This window comes from Amphiura filiformis, chromosome 12, assembly GCF_039555335.1.
Source record: "Amphiura filiformis chromosome 12, Afil_fr2py, whole genome shotgun sequence".
NCBI classification, from domain to species: Eukaryota; Metazoa; Echinodermata; class Ophiuroidea; order Amphilepidida; family Amphiuridae; genus Amphiura; species Amphiura filiformis.
This window is the reverse complement of record NC_092639.1, coordinates 28,963,146-28,986,493: the sequence shown is the minus strand read 5'-3', so window position 1 is coordinate 28,986,493 and position 23,348 is coordinate 28,963,146. Positions and strand designations below refer to the sequence as shown.

The 23,348-nt window shown below is 36.7% G+C and overlaps 1 protein-coding gene across 1 annotated transcript in view; it reads left to right on the top strand.

Moving 5' to 3' along the window:
• The first annotated feature begins 1,693 nt into the window (after positions 1 to 1,693).
• Positions 1,694 to 23,348, top strand: part of LOC140166021 (uncharacterized) — a 120,779-nt gene continuing 99,124 nt past the window's right edge. Inside the window, exons 1-2 of the mRNA XM_072189394.1 lie at positions 1,694 to 1,999; positions 18,883 to 19,030. Coding sequence (XP_072045495.1) covers positions 1,828 to 1,999; positions 18,883 to 19,030 — 320 coding nt within the window. The 5' untranslated portion in view covers positions 1,694 to 1,827. The remainder of the gene's footprint in view (positions 2,000 to 18,882; positions 19,031 to 23,348) is intronic.

Genomic DNA, 23,348 nt, shown 5'->3' with positions numbered 1-23,348 from the left:
CAGCCAATAAGAAAACCGCGATTCTTTAACTTATAATAATAATAAAATAATAGCTCACAATGTATAATGCTCAATAGTTTTTGTTAATTATAAATGTCAAACTTAACACCCGACACTCATGTCCTGGTGCATGAGTCATTTGTTGAGCAACAAGCCTTCGAGAAATGACCAACTCACAAAGGCTAATGGCAAATCCCGGGTGGCAAATTGACCATGTTGACAGTTTTTACATCATTACACAAAAAAATCAAAATAAATAAAAGACCTTGCGGCTTTCATTTTGATCATAGGTCCATGTAGTGAAACCACTAGGCCTAAGATGAAGAGCCATATAAGGGAGAGTCTCTTATTACTGTATGAAATTACATTCTTTAAAAAGTGCCCGGTGCAGGGGGGGGGGGGCACTCAACTTTAGAAGTGAGTCAGTGACGGGTATGTGCCTACCGGCGTCGCGAAGTAGGTGCCTATCGGGTACAAAATGTTATTTAAAAAAAAAAAAAAAAGGGGGGGTAATTGGGACAAAAAAAAAAAAAAAGGGGGTCATTGGGTATAATATTTTGAAAAAAGGGGGTCATTGGGTATAAGATTTCAAAAAAGGGGTCATCGGGTAGAATATTTTGAAAAAATGGAGCAAAATTCTTGTTCTTGTTCCAATACAAATTTGTTGAAGAGAATTTGAAAGTTTCGGCATTTTTTTGTAGCATTTTGATCACGGATCCAGGAATTTTTGATAAAGGGGGCGCCTTTTGGTTGACGACGAAAAAAATGTGTTAAAGGGGGGTTACCCCCTCGAAAACTCAACGGTTTTGGCCCACTGTTCATGGCCGAATTGGTTCCTTTTTTTTAAATTTCTTACAATTGTTGTATTTTAAAGTTACCGGCGCCATTTGCTAGTCAAAAAATAGAGGGGCGCGCGCCGGCTGCGCCCCCCCCCCCTAAATCCGCCCCTGTTGATGATGCTATTCTAGAAAGAAGGGGGTCAATGGATAGCCGCAACCAAAAAAAGGGGGTCATCGGGTATGGCTTTTAAAAAAGGGGGTCATATAGGCCTAGTCGAATTCAAATGAGGGGTCTATTAACATATGACAGGCACATACCGTCACTTCCAAACTTGAGTCCCCCGAGTGCCCCCCGGAAAAAAAAGTGCACAAGACTTTTTGCACACTTTAGTCGGGAGTGTGATTTTCAACTCAAAAATCCCGGACAAAAAGCCTCGGACTTATGGCTTTGCAATAACCAAATCTCCATTATTGATGAAAGTTCAAAAATATTTTCGTTCAAACTGTCCAACAATTGTAGGCCTTAAAAACCAGTTGAAGCATCAGTGCCGCCGACAAGGGGGATTACGGGGTCCGGGTCCTAAAAAGGGGCCCGTAAAAAATACTAACATCATACTTCTATGGGAGCTTATGGGCCCATAAAAGCAAAGAAAAGAGAACTCAGAGGCCCGTCAAAAAAGGGGGCCCTGACGCGTTCATTTTACCCCCGGGTCCGTAGCGGCAGTGAAAGCATTTGACAAACCCTTACGGTAGTATTAGCTAGTATTTAACAATTGCCCCACTCAATCACAACACCATTAATTTTTGAATCATTTGGCCTGCTATACGTACAATGTATACCAGTAAAATAATCTGGCAACCTTTGTTTATAAAGTTGCTGCATATAGAAATCGACAGATCAGTGTGCATGCAGCAGCCGACGTTGGAAGTTCTGAAACAAGTGTCAAAGAAATATAAATATTGACATAGAGGACAAATTAAGAGTGTGAAATGCCCTGAAATCGTCAATGCCATAAATTTATTTCGATGCCATGTGTGATATAGCCAAATGGTCGCTACGGACATGAATTGGACTTATGTGTTGATGTTAGTTGGCTTAGTTTTTCTGGGGGACTGGCCGGCAGTATTTGGTCCAGGAAGGCGAAGTAAGAGAACCAGTGTTGTTGGGGCTCAAGTCATTGATGAAGTGCCTGAGGAAACGATATTCTCTTATCCAGCTGGTAAGTCATTTTACATGTAGCCTAGCAACTTGACTAGTTTAGGATTGTCTGTCAAGAAAGACCTCGGCTATGGGGGCAGGGGCTACTGGGGGGGGCACTCGAATATGAAAGTGACATATCTGTGCCCACCAGCGTATGAAACTATAGGGTTTATCTATCAGTGTAGAAGTTTTCAGAAAAAGGGGGTCTTTCGGTGTTGGCAATGTCAAATATGGGTCAGTGATTTTGTATGGTAGCATCCAACGCACACCGACACCGCCTGGCTAATAATTATTTGGTGCAGAAGGGACACTAAAATGAATACACGGGATCGATACACGTGAATTGCTATGCACGATTTTGATATCAGACGAAAATCTTCTGATACCGGGTTAGAAAATGATGAATATCTCCCGTCATGATTTTTTTCTCAAGAAACCAGATTTGGTCTCATAAACTTGGAAATACGTGTTGAACAGATATGATAGTCGCTAGAATGCGCTTTGAAAATTGGCCGTGCGCTTTGAACTCAAAATTTGACCATTTTATATTGCGTTGGTCCTGTTATGGACTACAGCGTGCAGCGTGTAGTACAGCTGCACTCACTGTAGGCAGTATAAAAGTCGATGACCATTGACCTCAATGGGGTATACAAGCTTAATCACGCACAACCAAGATCGATTACCCCGCTATTGTGAGTAGCCTTAGTTATGTCCCTCGACTATAATTAGTAGTTTAAAAGAGCTTTAAAGGTTTGAACCAAATGGCTAATCGTGGCTGTGGATTTAACCTACCATGGCGATTCCTGCCATGAAGATATAGGGTCGAAGACACTGTGCAACGGTAATTATAAGTTTTAACATTACAATCAAAAATAGCTACTTTACACAATTTTACAGTAGGCCTACAAAATAGACAAAACTCATTTACTTTCTTCAAAATGCGCGCTAAGCGCACCGAAATTTCAATTTTGAGGACTAATTGTTCAAAAAAGGGGGTCAGTCAGTGTAGGCTACTGAAAAAACCCGGGTCATTGGGTGTAGGATTTGCCAACAATAAATAACGGGGTCATTTCATGGGCACATGGCATACCGGTATGTCAATATATGGGAGTGCCCCCCTCCCCGGTTTATTACTATTTAGATTCACAACATGGTCAGGGTTGGCATTTTAAGGGGTTTAGGGGTCCAGGACCCCTTATTTTGCGCTTGGACCTTTTCAAATTACAATGTTTTGTGTATATAGGAAGAGATATATCTGAGCCCCTAAATTTGCTATTTTGGGCCCCTTATATTTAAAGGCCAGCGCCACCCCTGAACATGGTGTCAGAAGTGGGATTGGGTGGGGTGGGGTAGGCGCGGCAAAGCCAAGCAGTGCTTGGATTCCGGAGAGTGATTCTCAGTGGCGGGGGGGGGGCTCAGCAAAGGCTGAAAGCCGAGTATACGACAACGATCGAGGCCAAAGGATTTTCCAGTCACAGACAAATCAGACAATATCTTCCTCATCCTCAATATAAGTTGTTATTTTAGCTGAGAGTCATTCTTGAATTTGAAAGGACTAGTTAGGGACGGTCTCTTGTGATTGGTTAAGGGTTGAACCCCCGGGGTAGAACATTAACTTTTAATAAATTTAAGTTCTGCAAGTGCAACTACAACTTGCAGTGTGCAAGCTTGTGCGCTTGATTTAATTTCATGAATGACATCTATGGACCATGACTAGCTGAGTTATACTGTAGATTTAAAAACAAGGAATACCTGCACCCAGTGTCACCCCCGGATGACACCTCACCCTCACCCATGCAAGCATCATGAACCAATTTCATGACACAGCTGAACTTACTGTGACTGTGTATTATTTTTAGAGAGCTGTATTACAGATACTAGTATTGGAATACACCTTAGATACATTGTAGTGAAGGAGCTGGCTGCAGCTGTCCTGGGCCAGGTGATCGGAACACCAGGAAGGGGAAATTGTCAATGGATAAAATCAAGTGCCAGTACCTGTATGGTAGTTGATCCCCAGGAGTTGATCAAATCATTGACCATCAATCTACAATTCTACATAGATGTATAATTGCATAGGCCTAGCACATACATCCAAACCTTTTGGGTTACTGGCAAATAGCCCACTCACCCAAGCCACGTTATGACCCTCCCATCATACATGTAGTAGTAGAATTGAGCAGGGGCAGGGCATATAAACTTTTGTTTAATTTTATACATCCTATGTGCTAATGATATTCAATGGTCAGTGTGAATCTGGTTTTCAAAAGTATGTGGTCTTAGAACTTTTAAGTTCAAAGAAATCATTTTGAAAAAAATTGCTTTGTATTGGAAGCCTAAATATTTAATACCGGTATTTAAAAAAACCACACCTTTCATTTTTTTCAATTTAATTTTTTAAGGGACCGACAACATTTGAGGCATTGGATTGAAACATGTTGAGTAAACTCTTCATTTAATTAGGGATGGCAAAGATTTATCCAAAAATAAGGGCCACTCTTGGGTGGTGGGCATATCTTTGAAGTCTTCACTCATTAAAACATAGGCCTATCCCGGGGCTTTCCATACCAACAGCAGTAAAAAACACGATTTCAAATCATAGGTCTAGGCCTATTGAATTAAATGTGACAAATCATATATTCTGAGGTCTATTGGATGGAACATAAACTATATTTTGGCAACTCCTGGGCAAAAACCTTGCATGACTTTTTCTTTGAGGTTAAATCCATATCCCCTGGGACTATTTTTCCATATTTTAGAATTATTTTGCAATTTTTAGCTCCAGCATGAGTCTAATGACCAATGCCACTGGCAGCATACCACTTAGTTTATTGTCAGATGCCATAGGAGCCTAGAGTTTGTATGTCAAGGTCAAAATGTGATACTTATGTGTTTGCTTGCTTCCAGTCCTGTTTCCAGTCCAAAAGTTGTAATGTTCTCGGTGCATCTTCTTGGTTTTAGGCCCATGTTTAATAGCATCTAAAACATTACGCATTTGTTTTGCTTTAAAGTCCTTTTAAAAGTTGTAATAGCGGGTAGGTGGCAAGATTTGGAAATTTTGCTGGCTTGGTGACCCAGGTACACCCATGTTTTTGGACCTCTGGTCTCTGGTAAACAATGGCCCTTTTTATTCAAAAAATATAAATGTCCACTTTCAGATTCTGGTAGGCAGATCCCGGGGCAGATCCCAACCAATATACCTAACTTTATTACCTAAGTACCTATCTACAATCTACATAGAGCCTACAAATTTACATTGGGCCTACAAATGAATTCACAATTACAAAATAAAATTATTTTTGTTTTAATAAATCTAGTATTTTAGGCCACTAACAACAGTCAATTTTGAGTTTCCCGTCACATAATTTCTGAAAACAAGTGAGGTAACTTTTTCATTATTCATTATTTTTCTGCCTTTCATTATGACCAACACGCATGTAGTTATTTACCGCTCACTTAGCCCAAATGAGATTCAAAAGAATATTAAAAAAGAGTCTGCAAGGTTGACAGCAAAATGTATGTTTTGATTTTGATTTTTCCCAAAAAAGTAAATGGATATTCATCATTTTTTGTGCAAATATAACCAGTTTTTATCTGTATTTTTTGGAATATCACAATAATGAATTCAAGTGAGGGTCAGAAAATGAAGTGAGGTCGGGTGACGGGAAACTCAAAATCGACTTTGATGGCGTTATGGTTGACAAATGTATGTTTGTATTATTTTGTAGCACTTCACCATGTTCACAGCTCAAGCTTCATTCTGTTCAGTTGACCATGTTCACCCCTCTCCTGGTTTTTCAATCAAAATATTCCTCACTTTCAATCTCTGTTTTCTCATCTGGTTTGTAGTATTGAATTTCTACTTATCCTCTGGGTCATGGGTCAAAATAAGGCAATACACAAAGACACACATCATTGCAGTTAATGTGTCACATGCAAATGTTGGAGAGGACCCTACAGGGGTATTCTTCAACTTTTTCAAATCATGGATGGAGTCTGTATTCCAGTACATCCATGGACCCATTTAAAAGATTCCCAAATGGTATCTTTGGTCAAAAGTTTATATCATGATCTTTTTCATAAATGTGTTGTTCTCCTCTATTGTAATCTAATTGAAAACATCAAGATATACATGTCCTCTATTCATCCCACTTTCAGTACAAGTCATTTATTGAAGTGGATAGAACAATGGGATCCAACATGATCAAGGGGAGGGGTGGCTACAGGGGTAAAGTTTACCTTGGGTTCATTGGTGGGAATTGGGCCCAGGATGAAGAAGGATAAGAAAATTGAATTTGTTACCCTTTGACCTGTGCGTTCTTGGCTGGATCAAGATTGTCTTGGTGCAAGAGGATCTGCACTTTATAACCCTGCTAACTCCCTTTGCTGCAAAGGTGGCATATTGGGGGTACTCATGGCAATGGTGGGTCAGTTATGTCAATCTGTTGACTTCACTACAAGTTAGACCAGTTCATGTACCTAAAATACAGGGAGACTTTATTTGACTTGGGGAGGTTTATTTTCTAAGCCAACTTTTAAATATGAGCTGATGTTGAAAAATTACAAAATGGAGGTTTGGTAAAATAGTTGTGCGTTATTATACCATACCACAATTATGATCATAAACTATCCATCATTAAATACCATAGGTCCTATCAGAATCCAAGTGCCTATATTATAATTTTATAGGCCTTATAAAGTTATATTGTAACTTGATATAGGCCTATACACAATTAATACAGAAAACAAATGTGCCCTGAAGTATTTTGTGTTCAGAATGTGGAAATATGTAGCAGGGGTCAAAGACCCATGAACACAGGCCTGTATCCAGGATTTATGTTGGGGCTGATTTTGATAAAGTGGACATTTTTTTTCAAAATATGGACCTTTTTGGACTGGGGGCGAATTCAAAATTTGGACCTTTTTTGACCAAACAGGCATGGTAAAAAACCCCTATTTTTTCACTCGTTACGCTCGCAAATGGGACTTTTTGGGTTTAAAAAAGGGCATTCGCCCTAGGACCCCCCCCCCCCCCGGTTATGGGTCTGCCCATGAAAATGGAGTGCTACAGAGGAGGAGAAAAGTAGAAGAAGCAATATGAAAAGAAAAGAAAATGATGAAAGCAGTGGAAAATTATCCAGAAGATGGATGTCGAGTTGGGCAAACCACAGATATTGGAAATGGTTATAATGAGGAAGACAGCAAGATGTACTAGTATTCAGTGGCATAACAATCTGGATTGGCTTGTGCCAAAAATGTTACTGTCCAGGCAGCCTTGTCTGTGGTAATATGAAAACCACAAAGGTATTAAGGGATCTAAAATGAGCGTTTATTGCGTTTCGATAGTATTTTTTGTGGGACATGAGAGCACCTCAGACCTATCGAATTACATTCTGAATACGGCACGTCTTTCTGATATCAAATAATTTTCATTTTTGAAAATCACAATATAATACAAATTTTATGACAAATTATAAAAATTTGATATTTTTCAAATTTTGATATATAACAGTCCTCGAAGTAAATAACATAAATCTAATGACATATTCTTAAAGTGTATGTAGCAGGGAGGAAAAGCCGACGGTCAATTGAAAATTTTGACCTTTCATATTGAAGATATGGATTTTTTCCCAAAAAGACCTAATTTTTTTTTGGTGTTTTGGGAAAAAAATCCATATCTTCAATACGAAAAGGTCAAAATTTTCAATTGATCGTCGGCTTTTCATCCCACCTACATACACTTTAATATAAATCATCAGATTTATAAATTTTACTTCAAGTACTGTTAAATATCAAAAATATCAATTTTAATGATTTGCCATAAAATGTGTATTAAATTGCTAATTTCAAAAATCAAAATTATTTGATATCAGAATGACATTCTTCGTATTCAGAATGCAATTCGATATGTCTGATGTGCTCTAATGTCCCACAATAAATACTGTCCAAACGCTCATACCCCAGCCCTTAAATGTACTCCCACTTTTACAAAACCAAAATCTAGATTTAAGCAGGATCTGTGATTTATAGGGGTACTACACCCCTGTGGTAAATTTGTGACTATTTTTGCATTTTCTCAAAAATAATAACACACTGGTAACAAAAGTTATGTATATTATTGGGGCAAGGGATCCAATTACTACACTGAAATTTCAGTAACTCAAGACAAGCGGTTCAGCATATATGATAGGAAATGAGGTACATCCTAGCGGTACCTTATTTCTTATCATAAATAACTAACCGCTTGTCTTGGGTCACTGAAATTCCAGTGTAGTAATTGATTCCTTGCCCTATAATACACATAACTTTTGTTACCAGTGTGTTATATTAGTTTTTGAGAAAAATGCATAAATAGACACACATTTATCGAGGGGTGTAGTACCCCCTTTGGGGGATAAAAATTCAGCAGAGAAGAAACTCAGTTTTAAATTATCAGTTTTATGAATGGAAGATGATATAAGTGGGCCCCATAGGACATGAAAGAGACAAATATATCACTATATCAGCCAAACACCTTTTCACTGAATGCCATGTCAGCAACACATGTTGTTTTAAGCATGTTTATAAGGGCATTGACTAGTTTGGGGTCAGGGATAGAGGTGTCATAATGTACTTAATAGTATGTTATGTAAACAAACCTTGAAATCAAAGGCTGTCAGAATCCCCCAGGGCCAGAATGTATCAAATGGCATGTGCCATGTGTTCTGTATAGATCTGTTTCAACCAGGGATACATGTACAGTATATCCCTGCATCCCTGTTTCAACCCATATGTGACATGATCAAGGGGCATGAGTCACATGTCGGCCCTGGTCGAAAATGAGTTTTACACATGTTTCTAAAAAGGACATTTAGGGCTTTCAGAAACTGAAAACCCCATGTTGATACAAATTTCTTTTGTGAAGTTACATCAATTTATCAATCGCTGAAAACAATATAAAACAAAAGAATTTTAACACTTTCTTTGCCAATATCTCAAAATCAATATTAGCGACATCCGACTCATTTCCCTTGATCGTGTCACATATGATGAACAGGGATACCCCTCAAGTACCCCTCAATGCGGGCCTCAATGAGCAATTTTTTGGGGCGCCCGCTATGGCGGGGCCCCTTATATTTGGCATGACTTTGTAAAAACCTTCTGCTTTCGGTCTTGCTAGATCTACTTCGCAACTGTTTTGCTTAAAAGTATGCCCAGCTTAGAAATAAAAACACAACTTGCTTGGTTTTGATTTTGATTTTATTACTGTTTACTAATAATGCAAGTAAAGTAGTTATATACAGCGGGAATTAACGCTTGAAATACAAAATTAATGAAAATGCCTTTATGTCTTTTAAAAACGCTTTTGAAGAGATGGCGCTATTACAATCACAGAGTATATAGGCCTATGATCCAGGTGAAGAGCGACATGATTTGATTTGATGCGGCATCAATAAACATGGTTTCTTATTAAAAAAAAAAACAAAAAAAAAAACAGGGATGGTCTCTTATCCCAAATCTAGTGCGGTAGTTGCAATTGACATTTGTTGTAAGTGTTATTTAAAACATTTACCTCTACAAAAATCCTTAAAATCCCATGCGTATAGGCCTGTCATCTTTGTTTGAAATACAAAATTATCCACAAAACAAGTTCAAATGCTCTTAAAATATCCACGGCGACTTTCTGTTAAATCAATAACCAGGCATGCAATATTGTCAGGTATTACAACCGACAGTTATATCATAATATGGAAAACAATCCTTAAGAAGCAAACCTATAATAAAATAATTCTGCTCCAACAACCCCCCACAACATGATTTCCTAACAATAGTAACCAAAATGGTAAGATCTTTATTCCTTTTTATTTGAAACCAAAAATATTTAATGTGGTTTGACACTTTATATCATTTTAACATTTGCTGAAGATACGGGGGTGGGGGGTTATTGGATTCTGGTGGATACCCATGCTCGATCCATTTTTGGCGCTAGTAATAGGACTCCCATTGGGGGTATCAGGCTTTGAGTTTTGAAGAGTGCGAGTGCTATCACACTCCTCCACACTCCTTAAATGAACATAAGGAGTGTGATTAAGGAGCACTCCTTAATCTTTAAGGGCTGGGGTATGAACGTTTGGACAGTATTTATTTTGGGACATCAGAGCACATCAGACATATCGAATTGCATTCTGAATACGAAGAATGTCATTCTGATATCAAATAATTTTGATTTTTTGAAATTCGCAATTTAATACACATTTTATGGCAAATCATTAAAATTGATATTTTTGATATTTAACAGTACTTGAAGTAAACTTTATAAATCTGATGATTTATACTTAAAAGTGTATGTAGGTGGGATGAAAAGCCGACGATCAATTGAAAATTTTGACCTTTCATTATTGAAGATATGGATTTTTTCCCCAAAACACCAAAAAAAAAAGGTCTTTTGGGAAAAAATCCATATCTTCAATATGAAAGGTCAAAATTTTCAATTGACTGTCGGCTTTTCCTCCTGCTACATACACTTTAAGAATATATCATTAGATTTATATAATTTACTTCGAGGACTGTTATATATCAAAAATTTGAAAAATATCAAATTTTTATAATTTGTCATAAAATTTGTATTATATTGTGATTTTCAAAAATGAAAATTATTTGATATCAGAAAGACGTGCTTCAGTATTCAGAATGCAATTCGATAGGTCTGAGGTGCTCTCATGTCCTACAAAAAATACTGTCGAAACGCAATAAACGCTCATTTTAGATCCCTTAAGCTTACATCACATTTAAGTGTTATCACACTCCTCATTCACAAAATAGCACTCCTCACAAGTTAAAGGAGTGCTACTTATCACACTCCTCAATGCCTGGGGTATCAAATCCAAAAAATGACTCACTCTACATTAGGGTGGTTCTTAATTTTCAAAAGTCTGAAATACCTTGCTCCCACCCCTTCAAATGGTGATCCTGGATGAAAAACTTATTCTCTGAAATTTTCAGAAATATTGAATATGATTTAGAGGTAGCTCAAGAGCCCTCAATGTGGCCGTGATTTGGCCGAATTTTAGTCGCCGGACATTTTTTAGCAAGTTTACAAGGGTCTATTTTCAAAATAAAGTGTTTCCCGATACTCAGTCTTTGTAATTGCATTAACAATAACTAGTTTAACATACAAATAGCAAAGGATGTCTTGTATTTACTTCCATTGTGATTATAAACCAGACCAAAAATGGCATTTCGTGCCACGCAATGCTAAAATATTGCCCGTCAGCCTTTTGGGGCAATTTTGAGGGCCACTAGTTTTAAAAAAGAGAATATCATGATGCTCAAAACTTTGTAATTGCATTAACATTAACTACTTAAACATATAAATAACAAAAAATATCTTGTATTGTCATTCATTATTGTTTTAAACTCAACCAAATATAGTACTTTGTGACATGAATACCCCAAAATACTATGTATCGGCCATTTCGGGCAATTTTACAAGGGTCTATTTTCAAAACGCAGTGTCTCTTGGTACTGAATCTTTGTAATTGCATTTAACAATAAGTAGTTTTACACATTATATAGCTCTAGCTGTCTTGTTATTACTTCTATTATTGTTTTAAGATAAACCAAATATGGTACTTTGTGCCATTTGACCCCGAAATAATGTGTGTCAGCTCAGTCGGCCATTTTGTGCAATTTTACAAGGGTCTATTTTCAAAACACAGTGTCTCCTGATACTTAAAATCTTTGTATTTGCATTTACAGTAACTAGTTGAACACATATTATAGATGTCTTGTATTTACTTCCATTATTGTTTCCAAATGTGGTACATGTACTTTGTGACATTATGCGTGTCAGTTGGCCATTTTACATGGGCCTATTTTCAAAACAGAGTGTCTCTTGGTATTAAATGTTTGAAATTGCATTGAGAGAAACAGTTCCACATATTTTTTTAAACAAAATATGCCTTGTAAAGTTGTATTAACTGCCATTGCTGTTTTATTCTAATTCTAAATTTATTAATTGTTGTGGTCGTTGCGATAGATAGGTTGTATGTTGACAGGTAAAGTTCTAGGCACTGGAGAGCTTTTTTATTGTCATTCCCCTCTTACCATGCTTAAAGGTTATTACCCCTCATCACCGCGAGTTACTTGAGCTCTCTATATCTATCATCTTCTTTGGAGGCTTTCCCCCTCATGATACCCACTTCATGAAACTGGGTCCCTTGAATCAAGCATCAAGATCATTTTACTCATTGGATGTTCCAAGGGCAAAAATTCAAACTGACACACTATGACATTGTATGAGGAGAAAGGCATTCAGGAGTTTTTCCTATTTTCTGTGGCTCTAAGCATGGTTCACTGCACCCCTAGCAGCCTGCGCTCCACATAATGATATCCAGCTAATTGCAGGCTTATGAAGACAACCATCATGTTTTTCACACATAGCACACAATCTGACAATGAAGTCCAGCTGCAGTTCCTGCTTCAAGTTGTATCTGAACATCGGCACCAGTTTGCTAGTCAACCTTGGCAGATTCTTAGTTTAATGAAAGCAACTAAGGGGAATCTTTTGTTATAAATATGTTGAACAAGTTGCTGCTAATGCAATTACAAAGATTTATTATCAAGAGACACTCTGTTTTGAAAATAGGCCCCATTATGTAAAGCTCAAAATGGCTATTACTGATAAACAGTTTTTGGGCCATGGCACAAAGAATCATATTTGGTTGATCTTAAAACAATAATGGAAGTAAATACAAGACATCTAGTACTATAATATGTGTTCAACTAGTTACTGTAAATGCAAATACAAAGATTTAGTATCAGGAGACACTGTGTTTTGAAAGTAGAGCCTTGTAAAATTGCTCGAAATGGCCGATTGACACGCAGTATTTCGGGGTCAAATGGCACAATGTACCATATTTGGTTGATTTTAAAACAATAATGGAAGTAAAAACAAGGTATCTAATGCTATATATGTGTTAAACTACTTAATGTTAATGCAATCACAAAGATTCAGTACCAAGAGACACTGTGTTTTGAAAATAGACCCTTATAAAATTGCCCCAAATGGCCGATACACAGTATTTTCGGGGTATTTATCTCACAAAGTACTATATTTGGTTAAGTTTAAAACAATAATGAATGACAATTTAAGATATTTTATGTTATTTATATGTTTAAGTAGTTAATTTTTATTGCAATTACAAAGTTTTGAGCATCATGATATTCTCTTTTTTTAAACTAGTGGCCCTCATAATTGCTCAAAAAGGCTGACGAGCAAAATTTTAGCAGTGCGTGGCATGAAATGCCATTTTTGGTCTGGTTTATAATCACAATGGAAGTAAATACAAGACATCTTTTGCTATTGGTATGTTAAACTAGTTATTGTTAATGCAATTACAAAGACTGAGTATCAAGAAACACATGATTTTGAAAATAGACCCTTGCAAACTTGCTAAAAAATGTCCGGCGACTAAATTTCGGCCAAATCGCGGCCACATGAGGGCTCTTGAGCTACCTCTAAATCATATTCAATATTTCTAAAAATTTCAGGGAATAAGTTTTTCATCCAGGATCACCATTTGAAGGGGTGGGAGCAAGGTATTTCAGACTTTTGAAAATTAAGAACCACCCTACTCTACATGCTCTAGGGATATCGTAATAGAAAGTCTTTTCTAGTCCTGCTAGGGATATCAAATTCACCTCGATCTTCTCTAGTCTCCAATGCGGTATAAAAATTTTCTGATTCCGTACCGTGCCCATGTACTGGTTTCTCATTTTTCGGAATTTTTTTATAAAAAAAATAGAACAAAGTGTGACATTTTTACTTTCAAAAGTCATTTCTGGTTCAGAGGGGACTTTCACTGAAACTCCCAGCAAAGTCCTTTTAGGGGTGTGTTTTTATAGAAATCTAGTCCTGCTATAGGGGTGTGTTTTTATACAATTCTGGTGCCGCTTCAGAAGGGGTTACCTCCAGGAACCCCGGATCTAGCATGCCTGCTAGTGCTAGCATGGGTTCCCAGAAAATTCTTAAGTTAAACGCTGCAACTGGGAAGCCTGGTTATGGGCTTGACTTCTGTGACCTTTACCATTCTAATATCATCATTAAAAAGGGACATCCAGTGATTTTAATTTGAAACATTTTTGTACAAATTGTGTTTTTATGGGAGTCCCAGTCTCAATAGTTCTCTTACGAACATGTACATATTTCAAATTAAATTTTGAGAAAATAATCATTTTGACATACAGTATCACATCACTCACGTGGATGAAATTGCATTTAGTGCTCGCCAAGACCCCCTGCTGGGCTCATGTTTATAATTTATACCCTTTCTTCAAGTTGTAACTATGTGAAAAAGACATTATTTTCCTCAACATCACTATTTTCCAACAACATACATTACTATAAATAAACCCAAAATAGTCCAAAACTTAACAGAAGACCAACATACCTTAACTTTGGAGTACTTAGAGATGCACCATTTGACTTTGGGGGGAGGCTGGAAATTAGGTTTGGAGCGAATTATTTTTGGCCCAGCTTTTCCTGTGCCAAAGCGGCAAGATTGTTTTGTTGCACTAGATATTGCCCAGGAGTTATTTTTTAAAATTTTCATGCATTATTCAATTTTTAATGTGTTGGCCCACGACACAACCCACACCCTGGATGTCATGAGCTGATGAAAAATGATCAGATCCAATAATTTACGTTTTTAATTGCTATTTTGTCCAAATGCACTGTGTTAATGGGATGTGCATCAAAAAGTGGACTCCTCAGGTGTTTGAATATAGGAAAAAATTGGCAAAATAAATGAATGAGTTGATTCAGTTAATGCAACTTCCTTTTCAATTAGGAATGCACCCCCATAAAGTCCAAATAGGGTGCGGGTGAATCTACAAATTTCAACCTTCCACTCAACTCAACAAAATTCTGATGTCCCTTTTATCATGTAGGCCTACTGTCTTGATGTTATTCACCAGGTTGCTTTCATTGTTCAAAACTATCATCATCATCATCTCATTACATTACATTGGTTCTGACAGGATGAGTTAGGGTTCATTATCAAATTGCTTCCATAAAACTTCTTAAATAATCAACATTAGGTATCACCTTCAAGATGACATTGGGATGACCCTGAGAAGGAATTAGGGGAACTTTTTTTTTAATTTTCTGATGTTCCAAATGAAATGAGCAAGAATACTTTCTTGAAAATGACTTTGAAATTGTTTCATTACTTTCACTTTCACTTTTTCAGAGTTAAATTTTGGCTTTCTTCTCACAAAGATTCTCATAAAAAAATTTACATGAATCAAAGTTAAATCTTGTAATTTTTAGGGTTGAGCCGATTATCAGATCATGTGCGTGCAATTGTGCATCATCAGTAAAATATTAGATTGATAAATTTTTTTTAATGAAAGTAAAAAACAAATTATAGACCTGTAACTACATATTATTCAAAGTTGGAAAGCGGAGAAGAAATGAAGTTATTTTGAACATATTTTTTTCAAAGCTGGATCAAGTTGTATATTTTAATTACTGTTGCTTCTATGACCAGCCAGGAACACAATGAATAATAGTGTGCATTGCATTCAGTAGAAGCAAAAGTTCACAAAATTTTAAAATGTACAACTTTACCCAGCTTTGACAAAAATACTTTCAAAATAATAATTTTTTTTGTAACAGTATTTTTCCGCTTTCCAAACTTGAATAACAAGTAGTTTTTTTCACTTTTTGAGGTTAAAATTGAGGCTTTTCAAGTCCTGTTGACCTCAAGTTACCGTACTGTTTCTTAGTGCCAAAATCGAATGCTATCTAATCATGCTAATGGGCTATTCCAGTTGAAATCCATACACCCCCTATGGAAGACATAACCTTAATTTCCCACATAGGGGGTGTGAATTGCATATGGGTTACCTGAATTCGTGACTCCATTTGAAATCTATACCCCCCTGTATGGGAGATTAAGGTCATGTCTTCCATAGGGGTAGTATGGATTTCAATTGAATAGCCCGATGTAACTGAACTCAGAACTTGAGAGGTTATCCTAATAATCTGAAGGATACTTATCTCTAGGATGTTTCACTGTCTATTATGAAAGTAAACAACAACATGATTTGATTGATAATAACTTTACCCTAACAACAACACGAAAAATCATATCAATTTACATCAAGTTTACCAAAACCTCAGTGAAAGCACATCCAAAAGATACCAGATACCTCTATCATCTCGGACTTTGAGATGAGATGGTCAATGGTGCAATCAATTTGGACAATCACTTATGGATCTTCCAAATTTTGTCTGACAGGGGACGTGCTGTGAATGGTATGCCGGGGCACAGTCAGCAGGGCTTTGAAATGAGCTGAAATAGACTGGGATGTCTGCCTAAGACAAGCAGGTGTGGGAAATAGATGCCTCACTTTTGTCTTATTATTTTCTTGGAGCAACTCATGAAACAGCAGACTCTGTATCTGCAAGGATGCTGTTTGTTTCAGTGTTTCATGCTGATTTCAGCTTTAATATATTACGAGTGACTGTGATTCAGAGGTGAATCTCCGCTTACTATGACATACATATTGTAACAAAGCCCTATTGGAAAACCACTTAATTTGGGATGTAATTCAATTTTGACTCGGTGCTATTTTTAATTTGAGCACTACACATAACTGCTGTAAATTTATCTAATTTTTTATTATTTCATGTTTTATCATGTTGGCCTATGTCTGTGTGGATGTGTGCATTTGTAAAGTCTTGCAAATGAGGACACACATGTAAAAATAGCAGTTTTTGGGGGTAGAGGACGTACTGGGGTGATTGCTCAATGCTCATTTTGAACATGTTTTACTGATGCCCCAAAGTTTTTGGTGAAAGTTGAGAGGGGAAAAAAATCAAGTTTTCAAGTCAACTTTTTTGCTTGTTAGCACACAAGATAATAATGGAAATTTGCATATATGTTTTGCACCAAAAATTTGAATTGGACACCAAAAAGAGGAACTTATTTCCTTAGAAGTCGAATTCCAAAAAGGAAGACCATGAAAGAAAGCACCGACCATGATTGGGGGGCATCGGGTCTGATTGGGAGGGCACAAGCCGGTTTTTGGCAATTTCCTATGGGATTTTCTAAATTTTGCAATCGATTGGGGGGTGCAGGTATTTGGCAAAGAGTTTTGCAGAAGAATCCTAAGTTTGACAATGCCAAAGTTATTATCTCCACTATGATGCTGCTGTGGTTTTATTCTAATACTGCGAAAAAGAAGGGACATTATTTAATACCAAGATCAAAGTGGCCGGTCCCTCCCTCCCCATGTTCTATGAAAGTCTTTAGAAGTGAGAAACTGAAAATGTGATCCAATGAATCACAAAACCACAATTTCTAGGCATCACAATAAATCAACGTATAAATAATTAATATCAAGATATTTATTTAGAATGAGGCATGTGGTTTAATTTCTTATTTCTTAGTATTTTGACCATGACCTTATTAGTTGGTGACAGGGTTTGAGGCTATTTTGTGTGAATATTCTACATCTACTATTAAATGTCTGTAGTGTAGCAGTCCTTATGTTAGTCTGTCTATGATCCCAATGTAATCACCAGCATGATGGCATGGAAGGCACTAAATGGCAATATGGTCCATGTGATGTGACATGTCAAAATGATCCTCAAACAGAACTTTGAAACATTTAGGCCTTCATGTAGGTACACCATAAAATAAAATTTGTGCAAATGGTTTAAAATTCAAAATCTCTGAATGCGCCTTTATACTGGATGTCAAAAGGGTGCACTTTTGTGCTAGATTATGTGACATTGGATTACTGTAAGTTACAGTTCCAGATGGTCATGAACAACTTGCAATACAGGGATATACATACATGTAGGGGAATTGCTACTGATATTTATGAATAAATTAAGTAGGGACCTCTTATTAGCCCATTTCCTCATATTCTATTATTAGCCAACTTTTATATTCTTAGTGGGCAATAAAATAAATTCTATTACCTCCACGACCCATTATTCAAAATCGCGCACTGTGATTTGTTGAAACGCGTCACGTGAAAGACCATTAATTAGCAATAAAGTGACCAGGGCAACGAACTTTATGTTCTTCTCGCATCACAGCGCACAGCAAAGCGCGATGCAGTATGTTTAGCGTTGTTACGCATTGTACGCAAAGCTTTATGTTTGGTTACGTGGTCTGCAATACTCGCTATCACTTACGCTTTGGCTACGCACAGGCGCTCCACCTTGAGGTAAAGAACTTGAAATATTTGGGCAAAAAATGTGATATTTTCACTTTAAATCGCACAATTTTGTGGTAATAGAATAGAAATAAAGGGTGCAGCATTATCCTTTACACACAAATAATGTGTCCTTGGCAGTAAAAGCGTCAAAATAATGGGTTCGGCTGCGCCTCACCCATTATTTACGTTTTACTGCCTCGACACATTATTTTCGATGTAAAGGATAATGCATTACCCTTTATTTCTTAAATATAATTATGCTACAGTGGAAGGTAAAAGTTCCAAAAAGCAATTGTTTTGATTTGCTTTTTACAAAGTGTGTCTAGATGCAAAATTGCTCCTTTAAAAGAAAGTTAGGCCAAAAAAAAAAGGTTTGTCTCATGAGTGGTTTGAAAACAAATGTGAAATGCAATTTTATTTTTTTATTCCCGATATTTTTATGGTATTTTGAGAAAAAAATATGATTTTCGCCGAATTTTTCCGGAAAAAATTAAAAAAACCATTTTTTTTGAAATAATAAAATTTTTTTTTGAAATAATAAAAATTTCCACATTTCTATTTTTTTTCAAATTGTGTGATTTTACAAATGTAATAGCACGCTTTGAGATAAACCTTGTTTTTTTTTTGCTTTTATTTTTACTAACATATTAAATAAAAACATGTCTGTTCTTTTCAATTTTACAGGTGCAGTTGACTTATTACAACCACTTTCAGATGAAAATTATAGTGGGAAGGTGAAAGAGGATATCAATGTTGCCAGAGCATGTGCATATTACAAATTTAATACAAGAGCCCAGTTATCTATACCAGCGTCGGATCTTCTTCCAAAAAAGTATGAAGTCAATGATTCTTTTATAGCTTTTTATCTCGCTTTTATCAAACATGCCACTGATCAATCGATATCTTGACTGCCTGATGTATATCATCAGTGATCATTGTTATCATGTTATCTAATCTGGTCTTAAACTATGAGGTTCTAATATGTAGAGACCTGTAAAATGATAACAAGATGTATTGAACATGTAATCCCAATCAAAATATTGTATGCCCATTATGTAAGATGATAACATGATGTATTGAACATGAAATCCCAATCAAAAATATTGTATGATAATAATACATGTAGGCCCAATATGTAGAGGCCTGTAAAATGATAACATAATGTATTGAACATGAAATCCCAATCAAAAAAATATTGCATGATAATAATACATATAGGCCAATATGTATAGGCCTGTAAAATGATAACATGATGTATTGAATATGAAATCCCAAATCAAAAATATTGTATGATATTAATATGAAAAGAGAAAATAACAAAGAAATAAAGGCAATTTGCCTCACCTCTTTGAGGTTAAAGATAAAAAAAAAAAATCAGTGATCATTGAAAAATAAATGTGTGTGCATTGCACCTAGAGTGCCCATCGTGATGTGCGATCATGTGCCTAACTGCATAATTCTGCAAGAACATCTTCACCATATCTTCACTCATGGTGTAGCAGATATTGATAAAGTGGTCAATGATTAAAGTTTGGTTCATAGTCCACTTCGCGTACGTGAATTTTTTCGCGTGAAAAATTCGCCAAGGTCTTACCGCGCGATAAAATTGATTCATACTCAAATGTACTTCTTGCGATAAAACATTTATCGCAAGGCTAATGTTGCTGTTTCGTTGTTGGTGTTGCCGATCGTTGTGTTTGATGATGATTTTAGTGATTGCCAGGTACATTATACATCGTGTATTGTTGTATTTTGGGGATTTTCAATATTCTTCAAAAGTGTTGCCCATACTGAAAAATTATTAAAGATGCGGGCAATGTCATGTCATGAATGCGGCAATATAAATAAAAATCAAGTTTGAATATTAAAGATATTTATGTATCTTATGTTTCATCTCATCATGTCATCAAGGTTTTGTAGGCCTCAAATTAATGATGTCCGTGTGTAAAAGCCTAAATCGTGATCATAATGTAGGCTGTTTGTGTCTATATGAGGGAGGGGTTGTTTGTTGGGGTGGGTGTGATTGCGTGTAGACCTAACCTTCGTTCGTGCATGTGTATGGGGCTGGTATTGGAAGGTCATGCGTAGCTTTTATTTAAAAAAACAAGTTTTGTTTTGATGCGGGAAACGGTTGTTTATGTTAAATTTTGTTTTCTCTTCTGGCCTCTGTGCACAAGAAGAAAATGGCTCCAGCAAATGAGGAGTAGGCTTTTTGCTCTAGCATCCCAAAACATAACCATAGCAATAGGCCCCTACAGTTGATGGTTTTTAGCGATTTTCTTCAGTAGAATACAGCTTTCTGTGAAGGTGTCAATGCCGTGACCTTTCTGGCAAAGCAGCCAATCAGCAACTTTTATCGCGCGCGAAATTTCGCTCGAGTTGAACAAAATCCAACTCAAGCGAATTTATCGCGCGAAGGGTTTTTTTACCGCGGAGATCGTAAAATTCCGCCTCAAGGTTTATCGCGGCAAAAAATTCGCGTACGCGAAGTGGACTATGAAGCGAGCATTATATAGTGAAATCTAGGACTTTGAAAATATGGCATAGCTATAGAATACCCATCTCACCTCCCAACACACAGGGTTAGGGTTAGGGTTAGAGTTAGGTTAGGGTTAGGGTTACACCCTGAGCGGGGTATTCTATAGTTATTCCGAAAATATAAAGAAAACTAAAACTAATCAAAAGCATGAAAATGAAATCAAATCTTTAAAATCTTATTAAAATTAAACATTGCTACACTGTACAAATACATAATAACCCGGGGTATAAACATTGTTATTCACCTGTTAAAGAAACTCAGTAAACAAATCGGACTTGAACTGTTGAACTGAGCAAAATCCAAAGGTAAATTCACCTGTCATTAGCATGAATGTACTTCATATTCCCATAATAAAGGATGAACATTATCAACGAAGTAAATTATGAATAGATGTCCTGTCATAAACCTATGGATATCTGCATCTAAATGCATACAATTGAAAGTTTGAATGGAAACAAAATTGTACTTCCCACAAAAAAGGAGGGATGGAGGAAAACCACTTTTATTTTTATTTTTTAACCACTTTTATTTTTATTTTTAAAATTATCAAATCACTGATATGGATGGAGGCAGAATGACAATTGAACAAACAGACTACGATGTAAACATATCTGAAGTGAAATCTCTGCCCATCATATCAGAATAGGAATTAAAAGAAGGGGGTACAATGTAGACTACATGTTAGGAATTTCAAAAAGGGCGTACAATGTAGACTACGTATGTAGGTCCAAACTCTTTGTATATAAAATCCACTGTTGGTATCCATGCATGTTCATATAATTTTGTATCGGGGAGTCACTTGACAAACAGGAACCACTTATCCCTCCCAACAAATAAACAAACAAACTTATCTATATAATAATACGCATCGTCTGTGTGTCTGTGTTTCTGTGTGTCTGTCTGTCTGTCCGCCTATTTTCTCGGAGACTAGGGGTCGCACGTTCCTCAAACTTGGTGGGTGGGTGCAGCTTGACTCCAGGCAGAACAAGTTTGTATTGGTTAGTGGGTCAAGGTCACCCGAGGTCATCCAGGGGTCAAATTAGTAAAAACTGTTTTTCTCAGAGACTGGGAGTCGCACGTTCCTCAAACTTGACGGGTGGGTGAGTCTTGACCCGGGACAGAACAAGTTTGTATTGGTTAGGGGGCAAGGTCACCAGAGGTCATCTAGGGGTCAAATTAGTAAAAACTGTCATATGGGCATGCAACTTGGTGGGTAGGTGCATCTTGACCTAAGACGGAACAAGTTTGTATTGGTTAGTGGGTCAAGGTCACCCAGGGGTCATCTGAGGTCAAATTAGTAACAACTGTTTTCCGCCTATTTTCTCGGACACTAGGGGTCGCACGTTCCTCAAACTTGGTGGATGAGTGCATCTGGACCTCAGACAGAGCAAGTTTGCTTCGGTTAGTGGACCAAGATCACCCGAGGTCATTCAGGGGTCATCTGAGGTCAAATTAGTCAAAACTGTCGTATGGGCATGAAACTTGGTGGATACAGTCAACTTTTAGAGTCAAATTTTTGGACGGTCATTTTGGGGTCATCCGGGGTCACCCAGGGGTCATCTGAGGTCAAAATAGTAAAAAATATCATATGGGCATGAAACTTGGTGGGTACAGTCAACTTTTAAAGTCAAATTTTTGGACGGTCATTTTGGGTCATCCAAGGTCAAATTACTAAAAACTGTTGTGACGTGGTGGGTACAGTCAACATTTAAAGCCAAATTGTGGAATGTCATTTCGAGGTCACAAGGGGTCATCTGAGGTCAAATTAGAAAAAACTGTCCTATGGGCATAAAACTTGGTGGGTACAGTCACCATCAGCCAGGTAATCGCGACAGCCGAGAACCGCCAAATACTGGTAACCGCCTAGTGTTTAATAATACTGAGATATCCTTGAAATTGAAATTAAAAGGTATTGAAATCAACCTGTCAAAGATCCAAACCAATGCAGTTGGGTAGCCAGGACTTTTTCACTCAGAGGAGTCAGACAACTTTAAAAAATGTGATGCAATCAGGCTAAAATGAATCTGATGTTGATCAAAATCAAAATTCAGTTTTCAATTTCATTACATGGGCCATTCTCAGAGCTTAAAGCAGTATGCAGACTTTTTATTAGACGTACAATATTGTATGTAACATATCTACGTTATTTAATCTATTGCCATTCTATTTCCAGTAATGTTTAAGTTCTAACGAATGTTTGATGACGTAAAATTGATAATATATTTCTACCAGATATTATACATAACATATTATCGACTTTACGTCATCAAACATTTGTTAGAACTTAAACATTACTGGAAATAGAATGGCAATGGAATAAGTAACGTAGATATGTTACATACAATATTGTACATCTAATACTCGGAGTCTGCATACTGCTTTATGTTGCTTAAAACACCATCATTATACGACTCACAGTTTCAGATATATGGTCATTAATATAGCTGCTCAAAACAATAAAATACAAAGAAAGTTGAATACTATTATTGGTTATATCTCAAAATCAATATTCCCGACTCAGCCGACTCATTTTGCTTGATCACATCACAAATGGCAAAAATTGGCTAAAAAGTACAAGGCCTATAAAATCTAAAACTATCAGGGTGACCAG